At 55.4% G+C, this 19102-nt stretch overlaps 1 protein-coding gene across 2 annotated transcripts; it reads right to left on the bottom strand.

The window, feature by feature from the left end:
• Nucleotides 1-717: 717 nt before the first annotated feature.
• KCNK1 (potassium two pore domain channel subfamily K member 1) lies at nt 718-15586 on the bottom strand. 2 transcript variants are annotated; one of them, XR_004975044.1, is made up of 4 exons: nt 15162-15586; nt 3914-4309; nt 1251-1702; nt 718-973 (listed from the first exon to the last, which is right to left on the bottom strand). XR_004975044.1 is itself a non-coding variant. In XM_036354909.1 (3 exons), the coding sequence occupies exons 1-3, from the start codon at nt 15514-15516 to the stop codon at nt 1443-1445; spliced, it is 1011 nt and encodes a 336-aa protein (XP_036210802.1). In that variant the 5' UTR covers nt 15517-15586; the 3' UTR covers nt 719-1442. The 2 variants fall into 2 exon arrangements, 1 of the variants encoding a protein (XP_036210802.1); XM_036354909.1 differs by having other exon boundaries at nt 719-1702.
• Nucleotides 15587-19102: the final 3516 nt, after the last annotated feature.

The following is a 19102-nucleotide window of genomic DNA, read 5'->3' as shown; positions in this document are numbered from 1 at the left end:
CAGGAGACAGTCCCTGAATTGTTGCATTATTTCCAGCATCTCCTACCAGGTCAAGAGCCAGGAAACATCTGAATCCTAATAACCAGGCAGAGTTTTCCAATGAGGAAGCAGCGGGAAAACCTTTTTATTTTATTTATTTTATTAATGAGGTTCCTAGGAAACACCGTCCTACACTTTTTGGGGAGTCAAGAGGTAATCTATGTTGCCCGGCCGGCCTGGCTCAGGGGTTGGGCATCGTGAACTATGAACCAGGAGGTCAGGGTTCGATTCCCGGTCAGGACACATGCCCGGGGTTGCGGGCTCGATCTCCAGTGTGGGGCTTGTAGGAGGCAGCCGATCCACGATTCTTTTTTTTTTCAATTTAATTTTGTTTTATTGCTTAAAGTATTACAAAGAGTATTACATATGTCTCCTTCCCCCTCCCCCCTGGCCTCGCCTATCCCCCAGTGGATTCTTTCTCATCATGGATGTTTCTCTCTCTCTCTCTCTCTTCCCTCCTCTCTGAAATCAATAAAAATATATATATTTCTAAAAATGTAGAGTCTCCGATTCACTTGACAGGATGTCGTCACGTGGGGCCTCTGTGGTCACGTCCCGCGTGTTAGCGCCAGGGGACTGCGGGTCACGGCGCACTTTCGGAACCAACATCTCACCCGATTCACAGACCGCGTTCTCACGGCCGTTCACTTGCGGAGAAATGCTCGCCAGCAGCGCAGGCACCTGAGAGCACTATTTATTGCAAGAGGACGGACACGTTTATTGCAGCGGAATAGGCCAGGCCTTCGCTCTCCCGTGCGTTCCCCCCCTTATCATACCGCAGCCGCACTCGCTCGGGTCTTTAGTCCAAAGAGGAATCCAAAGACACGACAGCTACAATCCCGGGTGAGGAGGTCTGCTGAGAACCGCCGACCTGGGCCCCTCTGTCCACAGTATGAACATATGTATACCCGGGATGTACACAGTTCATGGGCACCTATTCGTTATAAATAACAGGGTTATCTTAGGTTCTACAAAAATAATCATTTCGGGCGGGCGCATGCAAACCCATACACATAAATTTATAAAACAAATCTCTAGGCTTCCCATTTGCTTTTCAGTATAAATGTTGCTATTGAGCCGTCCGCTAGATGATTTCGAGGCAAACCCTAACGTCCCCAATGAAAAGTAGAAAACCTGCTTCTACCCACAGCGGTCCTCACCCCACTACACAGTCTGGATCATCGTGCTTCGGAGGAATGACAGGTACATACCCCGTGTCCTCAGATATCAGTCCTCGGGAGGCAAAAGCTTTCTGCGTCCCCCTTTCTGTCTCGTTTCGAATATTACCGACGGCGGGTGCTTGTTACAATATCGTTTTGGCTTTTGTATTCTCCTAAGACGAACAAAGCGAAACCTCTCCCTGCCCCGCCCCACCCGGTGCGGGAGGAGGACCAGGCCCGCGCTCAGCGCTGTGGGGGGCCGTCGGCGTGGACGGGCGGCTCCGGGCCCACGAAGGGCTCGTCGGGCTTCTGGTCCTCCTTCCCGCCGGCCGCCTGGTCCGTGATGGAGGAGAAGGACAGCTGGTCGTGCTCCATGATGTGCACCTGGTCCTCGTCCTTGTCCTTCTTGACGTAGAACATCTTGCGGAACTTCTTCAGCTCGTGCAGCTCGCAGAAGGTTTCCAGCACCACCAGCATGGCCACGAGGCCGAGCAGCAGGTAACCTGCGCGACAAAACCCGCGTCTCAGTGGGACCCGGTCACGGGCAGATCAAGCCAGGACCCCAGCTGAGTCCGTTCATGAATCAAGTCATCGCCACCGCTCCGATTTCGAGGCACCCCTGGAATCCCACGGCTCAAAGGGGGGGATCCCAGCCCGGCCGGCGTGGCTCAGGGGTTGAGCCTCAACCTATGAACCAGGAGGTCACGGTTCGATTCCTGGTCAGGGCACATGCCCAGGTTTCGGGCTCCATCCCCAGTGGGGGGCGTGCAGGAGGCAGCTGATCCATGATCCTCTCTCATCATTGATATCTCTCTCTTTCTCCCCCTTCCCCCCCCCGTCCCTTCCACTCTGGAATCAATAAAAATATTTTTTTAAAAATAAATAAAATAATAAAAATAATAGGCTTGTCACTAGAGGAAATATGAAATCTCCTTGTAACTACTTGGTACATATTTACGGAACTTAGAAATGCGAACACACACGTGGTTGTGTCAAGTTAGGCCGACAAGCCGGGGCCAGGCAGGGCAGCTGCCTGTCGACGCGACACCGTGGCCAGGGCTGGCTGGAGCCTGGCAAGGTCCTTGATGAGGCCGAAAGGAAAAGCGCACGGACATTCCGATGCGACTCCACGGTTCCCTAAAACCGGGTTTCCCAGCTTCCCAGGGGATCGCATGGAATTTGTAAAAACTTCTTAAAAATGATGGGTCACTGGCCACCTGAAATGGATTGCCTATGTTCCACACGTAACATTCTGAAAATGGTTAGCACAGTCTCCGTTTCAAAGGAGAACCAGGTGGCCAATAAGATAAGCAACTGTTTTAAGATGTTTCTGGGCCCTGACCGGTTTGGCTCAGTGGATGGAGCGTCGGCCTGCGGACTGAAGGGTCCCAGGTTCAATTCCGGTCAAGGGCACGTACCTTGGTTGCGGGCACATCCCCAGTAGGGGGTGTGCAGGAGGCAGCTGACCGATGTTTCTCTCTCATCGATGTTTCTAACTCTCTATCCCTCTCCCTTCCTTTCTTTAAAAAGTAATAATATATATATATTTTTTTAAAAAAGATGTGTCTGGTACATTACAGAGCATGGCTGCCTGCACCCAGCTGCAATCCTGGGACTTGTTTGCAGAGAAACATTTTTCAATTAAAAGTTGGTTCTCAAGTACATTCTCTGGCACATTTTTACACGGTAATTTATAATGTCTATTATGAGTAAGAAATTGACCTGTCTTTTTTTTTTTTAATTATATTTTCATTGATTTCAGAGAGGAAGGGAGAGGGAGAGACAGAAACATCAATGATGAGAATCATCGATCCGCTGCCTCCTGCACGCCGCCCCACACAGGGAATCGAGCCCGCAACCCGGGCATGTGCCCTGACCAGGAATTGAACCGTGACCTCCTGGTTTATAGGTCGATGCTCAACCACTGAGCCACGTTGGCTGGGCCTTGATCTGTACGTTTAAGGTGCTTGGGAAAAATAACTCTCAGAAATAATAAGATTTTTACATAAAGCCTTCTGGAAGGGAATCCGGATCCAATGAAACAGTGACAGCGAAATTGAAAATTTATCAATGAGAGCCCAGCTGGCGAGGCTCCGTTGTTGAGTGTCGACCTATGAACCAGGAGGTCGCGGTTCTATTCCAAGTCAGGGCACATGCCCGGGTTGCGGGCTCGATCCCCAGTAGGGAGCATGCAAGCAGCCGGTCCATGGTTCTCTCTCATCATTGATGTTTTTCTCTCTCCCTCCCTCTCCCTTCCTCTCTAAAATCAATAATATATATATCTCCCTGGCCGGCTTGGCTCAGTGGATAGAGCGTCAGCCTGCAGATTGAAGGGTCCCAGGTTCGATTCCGGCCAAGGGCACATGCCTGGGTTGCAGGCTTGATCCCCAGTGGGGGGCGTGCAGAAGGCAGCCGATCAATGGTTCTCTCTCATCATTGATGTTTCTATCTCTCTCTCCTTCTCCCTTCCTCTTTGAAATCAATAAAGAAATATATTTTATATATATATATATATTTTTTTTTAAAGAAATAATACGATTTTTACGTAAAGCGTTCTGAAGGGGGAATCCCAATCCAATGAAACAGTGATGGATGTCGAACTGAAACTGTATCCACGAGAAAGCAACCGGGGCTTCTAGGAAGGGCTGCTCGTGGGTAGACCAGGTGGAGCGTGGCCCGCGGGCACGGCACCAGCACCGGCACCCGGTACTCACAGGTGATGCCCAGCTTGTAGAGCTCCCGGAACTTCTGGTTGTAGCCCTCCCCCGGGACGTAGTCGCCCAGGCCGATGGTGCTCAGCGAGATGAAGCAGAAGTAAAAGGACTCCAGGAAGTTCCAGTCGTCCTCCAGCACCGAGAACACGGCGGCCGGGATGAAGAAGAAGCAGGACACGGTGGCCACGCCCAGCAGCACGGCGTGGACCAGGGCCACCAGCTGCTTGGAGAAGCCCCAGCGCCGGTGCACGTAGAGCACGGGCCGGCGGGTCACGTGGATGGTGACGCGCTGCACCACGGCCGTCAGGAACAGCAGGGTGAAGGGGATGCCGATGATGGAGTAGATGATGCAGAAGGCCTTGCCCCCGTCCGACAAGGGCACCGTGTGGCCATAGCCTGCGGGAGACGGGCGGGGGGAGGAGAACAGTTAGTTACGTAGGCATTTAAAATATGTTTTTATTGATTTCAGAGAGAAACAGAAACATCCATGAGGAGAGAGGATCATGGATCGGCCGCCTCCTGCACGCCCCACACTGGGGATCGAGCCCGCCACCCGGGCCTGTGCCCTGACCGGGAATCGAACCGTGACCTCCTGGTTCACAGATGGATGCTCAACCACTGAGCCACGCCGGCCGGGTTCAGAGCCTGTAGTAACAGGGAAGGAGAGGGAACCAGGACCAGCCGACCAGGCACAGCGGAAGGACAGTGCCGACTCGGTGAAGATGCAGACATCGGACAAGGGGAAGAAAATGAAGACAAAAGCTGCCCTGACTTCTTTTCCAATCGTTTGTGCAATTATCTGGTTACATGGCACATCCAGAAACCATAACATCTTTCCCCTCTAGCCACTTCCAGAGGTTCTAAGATGCCACCGGTTCCACAAAACAAACATTAAACACACACAGTAGGGTCCCAGCATGTGTAACATTAAACGCATGCAGTAGGGCGGTGGTCCCAGCATGTGTAACATTAAACACACATTTAATAGGGCCGGTGATCCCAGCATGTGTAACATTAAACACACACACAGTAGGGCAGGTGGTCCCAGCATGTGTAACATTAAACACACACACAGTAGGGCCGGTGGTCCCAGCATGTGTAACATTAAACACACACAGTAGGGTCCCAGCATGTATAACATTAAACGCATGCAGTAGGACGGTGGTCCCAGCATGTGTAACATTAAACACACACATAGTAGGGCCGGTGGTCCCAGCATGTATAACATTAAACACACACACAGTAGGGCCGGTGGTCCCAGCATGTGTAACATTAAACACACACACAGTAGGGCCGGTGGTCCCAGCATGTGTAACATTAGACACACACAGAGTAGGGCCAGTGGTCCCAGCATGTGTAACACTAAACACACACAGTAGGGCCGGTGGTCCCAGCCTGCGGGGGCTTTACTTCCCACCAGGCCCAAGTCCCTGCCAGTTCCAGGCAGTCCACACGGCAGCCAGAGGGAACCCCGCAGGGCGTGGGGCCCAGCGGATGGTTAAAACCTCACCGGCACTTCGCCCTGAAAGACTAACATGTCTGAACAAGTCCGTTCAGGAAAAAGCCAGCAAAAGGCATATTTTCCCAAAATTGGATTCTGCAAAAAAAAACACAAAAAAAACCCATCTCACGTCTGGAATTGTCATTGAAAATAGGCTTCAAATCAGATTCCTAAGATCTATAACCTGCTTAGAAAGACAGGCCTCTGAAAACCTCGCGCTTCCGACCCCCCAAATTCTCTGCTTCGTTCCGGCTCTTTGCAGGTCCACGTGGCAGTCAAGGTCGCCCATCTGTGCCCGGAAAACACGCGGTTACGCACGCGCCACGGGGCGCCAGGAGTCCACTGAAATCGTGTGCAACTTGCACATCTAAATTCACGTGCCTTTTCCCGTGAGATTCCCAGGGCTGAGACTCCCAGGAGGTTGAGAACCGTGGCTCTGAGCGGGGGTTCCTCACTGTTGTTTTTTAAAAAATATTTTTATTGATTTCAGCGAGGGAGAGAGAGAGAAACATCAGTGATGAGAGAGAATCCTGGATCGTCTGCCTCCTGCACGCCCCACCCTGGGGATCGAGTCTGCAACCCGGGCATGTGCCCTTGACCGGGAATGGAACCGTGACCTGACCTCCTGGTTCACAGGTCGATGCTCAACCCCTGAGCCCTGCCAGCTGGGCTGAGAGTAGCTTCCTGAATCCATCTGCGCCTGGCATCGCCAGCTGCCCCTGGAACCCTGCCTGCAGTTCCACGGGTTAGCGAGGGCAGTGGGCCTGGTGCAGGGCTCAGAGAACAAGTACAGGAGGGGTGGAAGCGAGCCGGGCAGACCATGTGAGAGGGATGCGTAAAGCCGTCCATGGAGCAGACGGGGCGGCTCAGGGCCAGGGCGCACGCCTGCCACGGAGGAAGGATGCTCTCATGGTCAGACATACGTGGAAGCAAAATGAAGGTGGATGTGTTTTTTGTTATTGTTAATTTTCCCATTGATTTTTAGAGAGAGTGGAAGGGAAAGGGAGAGACAGAGAGAGAGAGAGAGAGAAATATCGATGTGAGAGAGACACATCCATTGGTTGCCTCCTGCACGCACCCCGACCAGGGCCGGGGCCGCAGAGGAGCCTGCAACCAAGGTATGTGCCCTTGACCGGAATCGAACCCGGGGCCCTTCAGTCTGCAGGCCGATGGTCCATTCACTGAGCCAGACCAGCCAGAGCAAAGGTTATGTTTCATTTGCCTAATCAGGGAGTGGAATTATTTGTTTTGTGAGCAACTATTACCCATCATAGTAAGGACAGACAGACGGCAGCAGGGAACGCGGAAGAGCCAGACTGACTCCACCAAAGAAGCCACAGGCCCCATCCACAGCTGAGCAGGAGGCTGAGGACGGGAGGCCGCGCGCGTCATTTATCCCCGGTGGCCAGGAGCCCCAGTGACTCACGGCATCCGATACACCCCCAGGGCAGCAGGGAGAATGCACCTGTCACCCGTGTGGACACACGCCCACGGAGCAAAACGCGGGGAGGACAGCTGGGTGGCGGAGTCTGGCGAATCCCTCCCTCTCTGAAAATAGTGCTCTCTGGCATCACACCCTTTCCCGCTCCAGGCTCAGCTCCGTCCGGAGCCCGGGATGCAGAGTTTGGTTGGTTATTCATCTCGTCTGCTCCTCCTCCCCAGCTGGGCCCCATGCCCCCACCTGTGCCAGGGGCTGTGCAGCCAGGAGATGGCCGCCCACACTGGGCCGCCATCTGTCAGCACCTCACAGAGCTCCGCGGGGCCCCGGGCCCATCTGCCGTCGGGAGAGGCATTCTCACTTCTGCAGAATTCCCGGAGCCGGTCATTTCTTTTTCCTTTTCTTTTAAAAATATATTTTTGTTGATTTCAGAGAGGAAGAGAGAGGGAGAGGGAGATAGAAACATCCATGATGAGAGAGAATCATGGATCGGCTGCCCCCGGCACGGCCCCTACAGGGGATGGAGCCCACAACCCGGGCATGTGCCCTGATGGGGAATCGAACCGTGACCTCCTGGTGCAAAGGTCAGTGCTCAACCACTGAGCCACGCTGGCCGGGCTTAAAATGCTGTTTTTTTAAAAAACATACTTTTACTGTTTCATGCCTGTCAGAAGGATGCCAATGACAAGTCCTTCCAGGATAGGGTTGATTTCTAAGGGTCACACATAACCACCTTGGTAACGGCCCCCCCTTACCCCCCCCCCCCCCCCGCTTCCCATAGACCTCACTGCCATGTCCATGTGAGTCACGCATTCGTCAGCAATACAGTTTTCATGGAAATGACCAGCACAATCCTACCCAAGGGGCCAGTGACTCGCCTGCCCCTGGTGAGGGCCAAGGAGGAAGTGCTGATAACGAGCTACAGGCGGACGAGGCCTGAAAACATTTCTGAGAACAGAGCGCACGGCCTCCTCGCTCATCCCTTTCAAGGCCAGGGCCGGGTCGGAGGGGAGAGGCTCCCGAAAACAAAGTTCTGAGAGCTGCCCTGCGACGGAAGCTGACGAGGAAGACAGGCCGGGGCCACAGAGGGCAGAGGTGAGGGTCAGGGTCAGACTCTGGCTCCTGAGAAGGGACAGGGAGCCAGGAACATCGGCACGTGGCCGCAGCCTCCAGGATGGACGTGTGGCCAGCAGCGGCGCCCGGTCCCGTGCAGGACTAAGAAGTGGTGCCCAGCCCGGCCGGCCGGCGTGGCTCAGCGACCATCTATGAACCAGGAGGTCACGGTTCGATTCCAGGTCAAGGGCACAGGCCCGGGTTGCAGGCTCGATCCCCAGTGTGGGGCGTGCAGGAGGCAGCCGGTCCGTGATTCTCTCTCTTCATGGATGTTTCTCTCTCTCTCCCCCCCCTCTCCCTTCCTCTCTCAAACCAATCTTAAAAAACAGGTCAGAGAAAAGCAATCCTGGGCGCCCTTCCGCAGAAAAGAAAATTCGAGAGGAAACAGAAGCCAGCCAGCTCTCCTTTACCCAAGCCCCAGGCACGGAGACATTTTCTCCGGCCGTGACACCGGGTTTGTTTCTAACACCTGCCTTGCATTTCAAGACAAAAGCTTCAAGCCACAGTGCGGCCCCTCAGGAGCGGGGCTGAGGTTCAGATTTTGGGGCGTCAACGCCTGTTCAACAGCGCAAACAGGATGTGGGGAAGGGCCCTGCTACTGAGAACTTCTCTAAATCAGTTCAAGCCCCGGCCGGTTTGGCTCAGTGGATAGAGCGTCGGCCTGCAGACTGAAGGGTCCCGGGTTCGATTCCGGTCAAGGGCATGTACCTGGGTTGCGGGCATATCCCCAGTGGGGGGTGTGCAGGAGGCAGCTGATGGATGTTTCTCTCTCATGGATGTTTCTAGCTCTCTATCCCTCTCCCTGACACACGAACGCACGACAGGGACCATCTGGAACGACACCCTTCAGAGGCCAAATCCCTGAGAATTGGGGGTGAGGGACCCAGCTCCCAGAGTCCCCCCTTCTCTGTCCTGAAAGCTGGGGTCCGGCCAACCCACTCCGGTGAGAGGAGGTGGAGGAGCACAGGGCTGGGGCTTGGGCCATCTCCCATCTATGTTCCTGCCACAGACATACACACACATCCCTGGTACAGGGACACCGTGGCCGCTCAGGGTTCACGCTGTGACATGGTGGGTGTGTCGCCCGGGGCCATCTCCCTGACCCCCCGGTGGCCCAGGGCCCGGGTGTTCCCATGGATGTCCACCCCCACTCAGCCTGAGGGTCCCCCGCCCCATCTCCGGACTCTGCCCGTTCTGATGGTCCCCCGGGCAGTTGCTCTGCCTCGGGACAGGACACCTTGTCCTCGGTGACGGCAAACACCTCCGCCCGGCCGGCGTGGCTCAGTGGTGAGCGTCGACCTGGGAACCAGGAGGTCACGGTTCAATTCCCGGTCAGGGCACATGCCCGGGTTTCGGGCTCCATCCCCAGTGAGGGGTGTGCAGGAGGCAGCCGATCCATGATTCTCTCTCCTCATGGATGTTCCTATCCCTGTCCCTCTCCTTTCCTCTCTGAAACCAATAAGAATATATTAAAACAAAGAACAAGCCCTCAGTGCCACGTGGCCCAGGCCCAGCCGTCCCTCTCTGAGGCCGGGCTGTTGTCACAGGGCAGGGTCAGGAGCCGACAGTGGCTCCCGGCCGCCCACAGAGTCAAGTGCAAACAGTACTTCCCACACCGAGGCCTCTGCCCTCGCCCTTAGGCCTCCTGTGGCCACTTGCCAGCCAGCAGGTGGCCCTGGGCCCTGGGCGGCTGCCACCCTCACGATCTCACGACCTCTCGCAGGCCGGGCTCTGCCCTCTTCCGGGAACCTGGGCTGTACGTGTACGTCCTCCTCTGTGTCACTCACCAAACCGACCAGGTTTCTTTTTTTAATTAATTGTTTAAATATATTTTTATTGATTTCAGAGAGGAAGGAAAGGGAGAGATAGAAACATCCATGATGAGAGAGAATCATGGACCGGCTGCCTCCTGCACACCCCCTACTGGGGATCCAGCCTGCAACCGAGGTACGTGCCCTTGACGGGAATCGAACCGGCAACCCTTCGGTCCGAGGCCTGGCGCTCTAACCATTGAGCACGCCGGCTGGGCTGCTCGTTCCATTTTTAAGCAGGAGATACACTGGGGCGGCAGGAGTGCGAGGTGGGTGTGGGGACGACAGATTGCTGTCCACCGGGCCCTCCTGTGACAGCGCAGGGCTCCCCTGCCCCCGCCTGCCAGGGTGCCTGTGCGGCTGTGGTGGCCCGCGTCACAGCTGGGGGACCCGCGGGCGTGATGGGGCTGCCCCTGGTCTGAACTCCTCAGTGGGGCGGTCGGACACAGAGCAGCTGGGCACAGCCTCTGCGGCTCTGACAACGAACTGAATCCACCGGGCCAGGGTCTTTAAATAATTGAGTGCCCTTGGCAACCGGTGTCCAAATGCGTAAAGAATTTCAGTTACGAGAATGTCTTAACCTTTTCATTCTAGTCTCAGACATTCACGTTCCCCCCCGTTATTCACAGCCTGGGACGACATAAAACATACAGCCGCTGAGCCCTAGCCAGTGTGGCTCAGTGGATAGAGCGTCGGCCTGCAGACTGAAGGACTCAGGTCAAGGGCACGTGCCCGGGGTGTGGGCTCGATCCCCAGTAGGGGGCATGCAGGAGGCAGCCGATCCCTGATTCTCTCTCATCACGGATGTTTCTTTTTTCTTTTCTTTTTTTAAATATATTTTATTGATTTTTTACAGAGAGGAAGGAAGAGGGATAGAGAGTTAGAAACATCGATCAGCTGCCTGCTGCACACTCCCTGCTGGGTATGTGCCCGCAACCAAGGTACATGCCCTTGGCCGGAATCCAACCTGGGACCCCTAAGACCGCAGGCCGACGCTCTATCCACTGAGCCACACCGGTTAGGGCCATCACGGATGTTTCCATCTCTCCCTCTCCCTTCCTCTCTGAAATCAATAAGGATCTATTTTTTAAGGAAACCCAGCGTTTGAGAAGAGGACGCTCAGGTCACCGGGACAGCGGGGAGCCACCGTGCTGAGGTGGCAGTCTGCGGTGACTCATGGTAACTCAGCAAACTTCACACAGAGGGAGGACTATCATTCGGGGTGCCCCCAGGGTCACCTGGTACCTTTCCCATTTGTTACAAACTGGGTGCTTCTTTGAAGCTAACAGAGTCCTACAATGCTGAGGTGTCTTGTGGGGGGAAAAAAACGATTTAAAAAAATATATATTTTATTGATTTTTTTACATCGATGAGAGAGAAACATCCATCAGCTGCCTCCTGCACACCTCCTACTGGGGATGTGCCCGCAACCAAGGTACATGCCCTTGACCGGAATCGAACCTGGGACCCTTGAGTCCGCAGGCCGACGCTCTATCCACTGAGCCACACCGGTTAGGACAACGATGTTTTCTTATTTCCTTCCTAGAAACAGAAAAGAGCTAGGCGGCCTGAAGAGACCGGCCCGTCTCCTTGTCTCCCTTTGCTGTGGATCGTTCCTCCTTAGCAATTCTCCCCAGGTAACCCCTGTGCGTTTCATGTTGTCACCGCGTGGACTGTCCCTCCTTCCCCCTCCCAGGCGGACGGACACACAGACAGGCAGACCAGAGCCCCACGTGGGAGACCAGCCCCCGGTGAACCCAATGCTCCGTAAACCTCGCTGAGAACCATCCACCTGAGCCCCGGGGGCCGATGCACACGGTCAGGATCTGATCTGGATCGAGGAGACAGTCGCCAGGTACAAACCACTGCGCAGCCCGGCCGGTGTGGCTCAGGGGTTGAGCGTCGACCTAGGAACCAGGAGGTCACGGTGCGATTCCCGGTCGGGGCACGTGCCCGGGTTGCGGGCTCCATCCCCGATGGTGCAGGAGGCAGCCGATCCGTGAGTCTCTCTCATCACGGATGTTCCTATCTCTCTCTCCTCCTCCCTTCTTCTCTGAAATCAATAAAATATATATTTTAAAAATAAATAAATGCCATCGTCCATGTCTGACGCAATCCGAGCAATCTTTTCCTGTAAGAATTGACTCCGTTTCACAGACCAAAAAAGGGAAAGACACAGTAGAAACTAACAGATAAGCCCTCTGAGGGTCTGGTTCCTGCTCAGGGAGAGAATGACCCCGTCTTTTCAGATGGGGTGCCTCTCTGCACCCGCAACGCCCCCCATGACCCCTTTACAACCTGGCCTTGTGTCAGGGCAAAACCCTTCCACCAACTCTGAGGACAACACCCAGAATGAACAAGAGAAGTCAGAGAACAGCCTAAAACCAGGAGATCGAAGCTCAGAGGAAGGCAAGGTACCCCCAAAGTCGCCTGCTTTTGAATGGAGACCACGGCCCAGGCAACGGAGAAATTGCAGGCGCCGGTACCGCATGGACGTGGCTGCCATCGGTATCGGATGACGTCCCTTCAGAATCAGCTCTAGCCCTGCGCCCTCCGACTATGCCCGACACCTGACACCCCACTGTTATGGGTCCAAACCCTGAGCACCGGCATTTTCCCATTTTCCCGTGCGCCAACCCCACCGTCCGCAAAACCACCTGACCTCGGCGGCACCCCATTCCCCCCCCAGGTGACTGGACAAGCAAAGCTGGTATTCTTGGCCAGGCGTATAGTCATGGCATAAAAGCAAATGCTTGATTTCTTTCGCGCCACAGTCATTTATAACAGTAACAGTAGCTCCTAGGTGCCAAGCCCAGACTTCCTCCCGGCGGGCCAGGAAGACTGGCCTCAGCTCCTCCCCGGAAAGGACGCTGGCACTTTCTGTGGTGAGAAGCTGCTGGCCTAGTGCACCCATGGGCCTCGGCGACCAGAGGACCCCCGAGAACAACACCTAGGGGTGCCCACTGCTTCTATTCTGGGCAAGACAGGGGCTGGCCGTGCTGATGGGCTGGGTGACAATTATCTCAGTGACTATCCATCCACAAAGCTCTCTCTCTCTCTCTCTCTCTCTCTCTCTCTCTCTTTCTCTCTCTTTCTCTCTCTCACACACACACACACCTGCAGCATGTCTAGTATCTACCCAAGTTGTCTGGTACTTTTTCGGATAACATCTTCCTAGAACATGAAGTACGCTAGTTTTACCCGAAAAACCGGCTCATCCTCTGCCACAAAACCCGTGTTTTGACACCATCCCGAACTTCAGATGCGTCATGAGCAGGTCAGTACCAGACCAGCAGAAAAACATCCTGGGTGTAGGATAGATTCTAAATTGTTAGCATTCTCCTTACCTGAGCAAATCCAGCTCTGTCCTATCCATGAAAAAAAAATCCATTGATTTTGCTAATTTTACAAACCCTAAGAGGCCCCGTTTCCACCTAGTTTATCCTTAAGTGCCCCTTGCACTGATTTCGTAAATGAGCTCCTGTTTTGCATGAATAACAGGCTTTCTCGGGAACTACAATGCAATCGGAATACCAATAGTCAGAGGTCCACTCCCCTGGCCAGTTTGGCTCAGTGGATAGATCCTCAGCCCGCGGACTGAAGGGTCCCGCATTCGATTCCCGTCAAGGGCACCTGCCGGGGGTTGCTGGCTCTGGCTCGATCCTCGATGTGGGGCGTGCGCAGGAGGCAGCTGATCCATGATTCCCTCTCACCACGGATCTTTCTGTCGCTCTCTCCCTCTCCCTTCCTCTCTGAAGCCAATTAAAACACATTTTTAAAAAATTCACACATAAAAACCAAGACTTCTTGTTTACTTCGGGGTAAATGCACTTCCATTTTAGTCATTCGCCCCAGACTTCGGAATCCTTGTCTTACAGAATCCTAGCCGACAGTGTACTAGCAGTTATTCACAAATCATTACCCAAATACTGGATGTAGCCCAGGGATTTCAAAACAAACCAACCCTGGCAGGTGGGAAGGGTGGGGGTGTGTGGGTGAAGGCAGAGTTGAAGTAACAAAACAGATTCACCTGCCAAGGAGAGGGGATGGGGTGCAAAGGACTCCTGGCAGGGGAACCACAAGGCCCGATTCGGGGGCCACACTGGCCGCTGGGAAGTGTGTGACCTTGTGCAAGTCAGGATGATTGTTCAAAAGATCAGACTGTGCCCGGCCAGTGTGGCTCAGTGGTTGAGCATGGACTTATGATCCAGGAGGTCACGGTCGGATTTCCCGTTAGGGCACATGCCCTGGGTGGTGGGCTTGATCCCCAGTGGGAGGAGGGGCCGGTGGGGGGAGGGGGGAACGAACAAGAGACAGCCCATCAATGCTTCTCTCTCATCATCGATGTTTTTATCTCCCTCTCTCCTCCTCCCTTCCTCGCTCTGAAAGCCATAAAAACATATTTTAAAAACAAATAACAAAACACAAAAGGCCAGATGCACTGAGCGCTCTCTAAGACACACTCCAGGCGCACCTCCGGGCAGGTGTATGTGCCTGGCTCAGCCGCAGGGGAAACCCAGCCTCCATTCATCGAGACCAGCCCAGCAGCGCTGGCTGCCCCGGGGCGCAGGGCCGGCCTCGGTCACCGGGGGCGTGGGGCGCTCCTCCACTCCGCCCGCCCTGCTGGGTGAGTCCTGCGAGGGAGGCAAGTGCGCCTGGAAGTTTCAGGCTGGCTTCCCATCCCGAAAGTTCAAATACTGCTGAATCAGGGCGGCCCCATTTTGCCAGATCCGTGGCATTCCCTCACCCCTCCTCCTCCTCCTCCTCCTCTGAAAAAAACAAAAAACACCAAACAAACAAAACCGGATCGGCCTGCATGCCGAGGTCGCCCCAGGAGTTGTGTGATGCCACTCGGTCCCCTAGCTGCCCCCCTCCCCCAGGTAGACAGGAGCCCACAAGCCTATGCATCACCCAGGGAAGGGCGCCCGCGGGAAGGTGACCCTGCCACGCGTGATCCTGCGAGTCTGCGGCCTGTGCGCGCGCGGGATGGGTCCCGGGGAAGGTGCGCGCCCTGGGACCTCGGAGTTTCCCCGCAGCCCAGGGCCCAGGCCAGAGCGGTGTGGGTCCCATCCAACCAGACGCCTGGGGATCGGAGACCCAGAAAAAAAGACGTCGCCCATGAAAGCCCCTGGAGCCACCCAGGCCGAAGGCTTTAGGGTCCACTTCCCAAGAGTTACCGGCGGCAAACCCCGTCCACGCACTGAGGCCACCTCCCCAGCTTCCGGCCCCACGAGCCCGGCCGGGGCCAGTCTCCCAGCGAGGGGAGGTGGCGGGTGGCCGGGTGGCCGGGGTGGGGGGGGCGCATCGGAGAGGCGGGGAGGGGGGGCGCGCAGGGAAGGGGGGCGCGCGCCAGGGGGCCGGGCGGCCGGGGCCTGGGGCTCCTACCGGTGGTGGAGAGCACGGTGCTGGCGAAGAAGAGCGCGGAGGTGAAGTCCCAGTTCCAGCTGCCCGAGGCGTTGCCCAGCGCCGACACGCCGTAGTTGCTGGCCTCCAGCACGCGGCCCAGGAAGCGCTCGAGCTGCGCCTCCGACAGGCACTCGTGCTGCTCCAGGAAGCGCCGCTTGAGCTTGCGCAGCTCCTGGCGCAGCAGGTCCTCGTACGGCAGCTCCACGGACGAGAAGACCACGGCGCCGAAGACCAGGTAGAGCAGGTAGCCGAGCACCAGCAGGCCGAAGCACCAGGCCGAGCGGTGCCGCTCCACCAGGCGCCCGCACGAGCTGCCCGCCAGGGACTGCAGCATCTTCCCGCGCCGGGCCCCGCCGAGCCGGCCGCCCGCCCGCACCCGGCGATCGGCTCCCCGCGCCGCCCGCCCCGCCCCGAGCCCGCCCCGGTCCCCGCCCCCCGCGCCCGCCCCGCGCTCCCGCCCCCCCGCGCCCCCTCCTCCCCGGCGCGCGCCTCCCGTCCCCCGCGCCGCCTGGCGCTCCGCTCCCGCCCCGCCCGCAGCGGCCAGCCCGCGCCCCGATTGGCTGCCCCCGGGGTTTTCTTCGCTCTTTCCTGCTTCCTGGGGCGCCAAGTGGCGGGGAGGTGGCGCTGACGTGGAGCCGGCGCAGGTAACCCGAGCGCCCCGGGCACCGCGCGCGCACTTGGCCCGAGCGCCAGGCTGGGCGGGGGCGGCTCCTCCGGCTGCACTGGGTTCAGAGGCAGAACCGGTTTGGCCCCTGGTGGGCGGTGAGAGCATGCGCGTGTGGATGAGTGAGTGAGTGAGTGTGTGTGCACGCGTGTGTGAGGGTGTGTGTCTGTGAGGGTGTGTGCACGTGCATGCCTGACAGTGTGTCCGTGTGTGCATCTGTGAGATTGTGTGTCTGTGTGCACACCCGTGTGTGTGCATGAGCGTTTGTGTCTGTGAGTGTGCTCACATGTGGGCATGTGCGCGCGCGTGTGCACTCATACGTGTGGGTGTGTGCACATACGTGTGCACATGGGGGTGTGCATGCACGTGCGTAAAGGTATGTGTGTGTGTGAGTACACGTGCGTGTGTGAGCATCTGTAAGAGCGTCTTGGTGTGTGCATGTGAGTGTTTGCGCACGTGTCTGTGAGTGTGCGTGGAAGTGTGCGTATCTTTGTGGACTCGAATAGAGTGTCTGTGCCTGTGCTGTGGGCTATGCCCCGCTGTCCAGGCCCCGGTGACCCAACAGTGAGCCCTGGGGTCCCCATCATGGTGGGTCCAGCCCCAGGCACCTCGGCTTCCTACTAGAAGCTTCCGCCCACCTCCGCACACTCCACAAGAGGTGCCAGAAAGCCCAGGAGAGCGTGGAAATGTCCCATGACGGAGCTCTCTCTCTTTAACACATGAAGAGTGACAAGGTGCCCAGAGGGACGGAGTTTGCCAAGGGGTGTTTCTTGTGAAGGGAGGAGGGCCAGGGAGCCGCCCCATGGTGGTGAGGATTGGTGTGCCTTTCCTGGAAAGGCGATTGCACATGTGGCAGAGTTTGTGTACCCTGCCTCCATGGGGCGCCTAAGAAAAGGGAATCAGAGAGGCAGAGGCCAAGATTTATAGACAAGAATTCATAAACAATATGTATGCATATTACACATATAAAACATATATACACACACACACATATGTGAGATCATGAAGAATCAGGAAAAATCAAATGTTCCAAAATAGCCTAGCCGGTTTGGCTCAGTGGATAGAGCGCCGGCCTGCGGACTGAAGGGTCCCAGGTTCGATTCCGGTCAAGGGCACATGCCCTGATTGTGGGCTTGATCCCCAACAGGGCATGCAAGAGGCAGCCAATCAATGACTCTCTCTCATCATTGATGCTTTGCTCTCTCTCTCCCTCTCCCTTCCTCTCCGAAATCAATATAAAGGGATGGGCTTCCAGAACCCATCCCTTATCAGCTGGTCCCCAGTGAAAGGCATTGCCTGGGGGCCAGGTTGATCACAGCTGCGACCATCCAGCCCTGAGTTTCAGCTACACCTGCACCCCAGCTCTTCTGTACCCCAGTTCCCCTTAAAGCCCCGAGACCAGAAGATAGAGAAATACCGGCTTATTCAGCATCAAAGATCTTTATTAACGTACCTTTCCTAGTTGAATACAAAGAAAACGGTTACAAACTACAGTCAGCCGATCAGAGCCACTGAGCATGGAGACCAGCCATCAAAAAAAGTTTATTAAAAAAATAGACAACGTGTGTAAACACCTTTTCCAAGCGCGCGAGGCTTCATAATACAGCGCACAGGCCCGGGCCTTGGGTCTTGGCAGGGGGAGCACCTTCAGTGTTGACTAACAGGGATCGGGTTAATTTATCTTTCAGGGGGCTACAGGTCTACAGGAAAATAAATAACAGCTTCCGCTCAGTGTGCACATAGAGAATCGCCAATGTACAAGAGATCCCAGTGAGAACAGACCATCTGCAGAGACGTGACAGCGTAAAGCGTCTCTGGTAATTCTCTCTTTAAATGGCTTCCCTTCTAGAGTCATTAAAACAGAGGTGACTAAAATCAAGCTAAACGGGAACAGGAAGCCGGCCGGCGTGGCTCAGTGGTTGAGCGTCGACCTAGGAACCAGGAGGTCACGGTTCGATTCCCGGTCAAGGTCACATGCCCGGGTTGTGGGCTCGATCCCCGGCGTGCAGGAGGCAGCCGATCCGTGATCCTCTCTTATCACTGATGTTTCTCCCTCTCCCTTCCTCTCTGAAGTCACTAAAAATACATATTAGGAAAAGAAAACAGGACCGGAAGACAGGGACAAGCCGGATGGACACCCATCACAACCCCCGCACCCCAGTACTTTGGTAGAAACACAACTGAACGCGTGGTTTCTCTATGCCTCTTCCAGGTATTAATTCAACACCCACCCTAAAGTAAAGCCGCATCGTAGAAGGGACAGTAGGTAACACGGCACAGCGCAAGAAGCACCTGAGATTCTGCTGGGAGAAATCTTACAACACAAGGCTGTTTTCTTCAGGGAAAAATCCAGAATGAAATGAGCTGTGAAATAGCTACACGGCACTTGAGTCCTAACAGTGCTGCTGCTTCTGCACTTGGCAGTGTTTCTCTCCAACTGTATCTGGGGTTATTCAGATAACGACGCGTTGAAACAGAGAAAAGTGACATGACGTGACCTGAATGCGTACAACGCAATGATACGCGTGTCCGTTTTTAAAGATTCTGCCACAAAAGGAGAAGGCTTTCCGTTCTGGGGGCGGAACCCCTGGCTGCTGGAGCCGGAAGCCCCACTCTCTACGGGGAGGACCGGGGAGGAAGGTCTCAGGCTCACACATCGCTTGGAGCCCAACGCCAAGGTCTGATCGTGTGCACATCTGCTTTGGACGTCGAATGGGTAAAATGTGTAAGTTACATTCAGTAGATTCTCCTCCAAGAGAGAAATAGTGCAAAGTTCAGGTGAGAATTGGATGTATTTACCCATTATAACCCTACTGTTGGGTCTAGGGCCCTTACATAGGATTTTGTATCTATTCTGGTTACCATTTTTTTAAAAAATAGACACCTTTGCCCGGCCGGCGGGGCTCAGTGGTTGAGCATCCACCTATGAACCAGGAGGTCACGGTTAGATTCCTGGACAGGGCACATGCCCGGGTTGTGGGCTCCATCCCCAGTGTGGGGCGTGCAGGAGGCAGCCGATCCATGATGCTCTCTCATCGTTGATGTTTCTATCTCTCTCTCTCCCTCTCTGAAATCAATAAAAATATATTTCTTAAAAAATAGGCACCTTTACCTACTAATAGCACATTCCTCTTCTTGGCTTTTTGTTGCACAAAAGAGAGTTAGAGAGAGAAAGAAAGGTGAGAAGAAAGGAAAGGAAAGGGGAAAAAAACAAAGGAGAGGGAGAAAGGGAAGGAGGGAGGGAGGGAGGTGGGGG

Source organism: Myotis myotis, unplaced genomic scaffold (assembly GCF_014108235.1).
Source record: "Myotis myotis isolate mMyoMyo1 unplaced genomic scaffold, mMyoMyo1.p scaffold_m19_p_21, whole genome shotgun sequence".
NCBI classification, from domain to species: Eukaryota; Metazoa; Chordata; class Mammalia; order Chiroptera; family Vespertilionidae; genus Myotis; species Myotis myotis.
Note: the sequence above shows the minus strand (reverse complement) of the source record. Positions and strands in the feature narration are given on the sequence as shown.

What these genes read in the sequence shown, in the direction of transcription:
- KCNK1 (XM_036354909.1), bottom strand. Translation starts at nt 15,516, where the DNA reads ATGCTGCAGTCCCTGGCGGGCAGCTCGTGCGGGCGCCTGGTGGAGCGG. An exon ending in CACCGTGCTCTCCACCACCG is followed by an intron (nt 4,310 to 15,161) that starts GTAGGAGCCCCA and finishes CGTCTCCCGCAG; the next exon opens with GCTATGGCCACACGGTGCCC. An exon ending in CTACAAGCTGGGCATCACCT is followed by an intron (nt 1,703 to 3,913) that starts GTGAGTACCGGG and finishes TTTGTCGCGCAG; the next exon opens with GTTACCTGCTGCTCGGCCTC.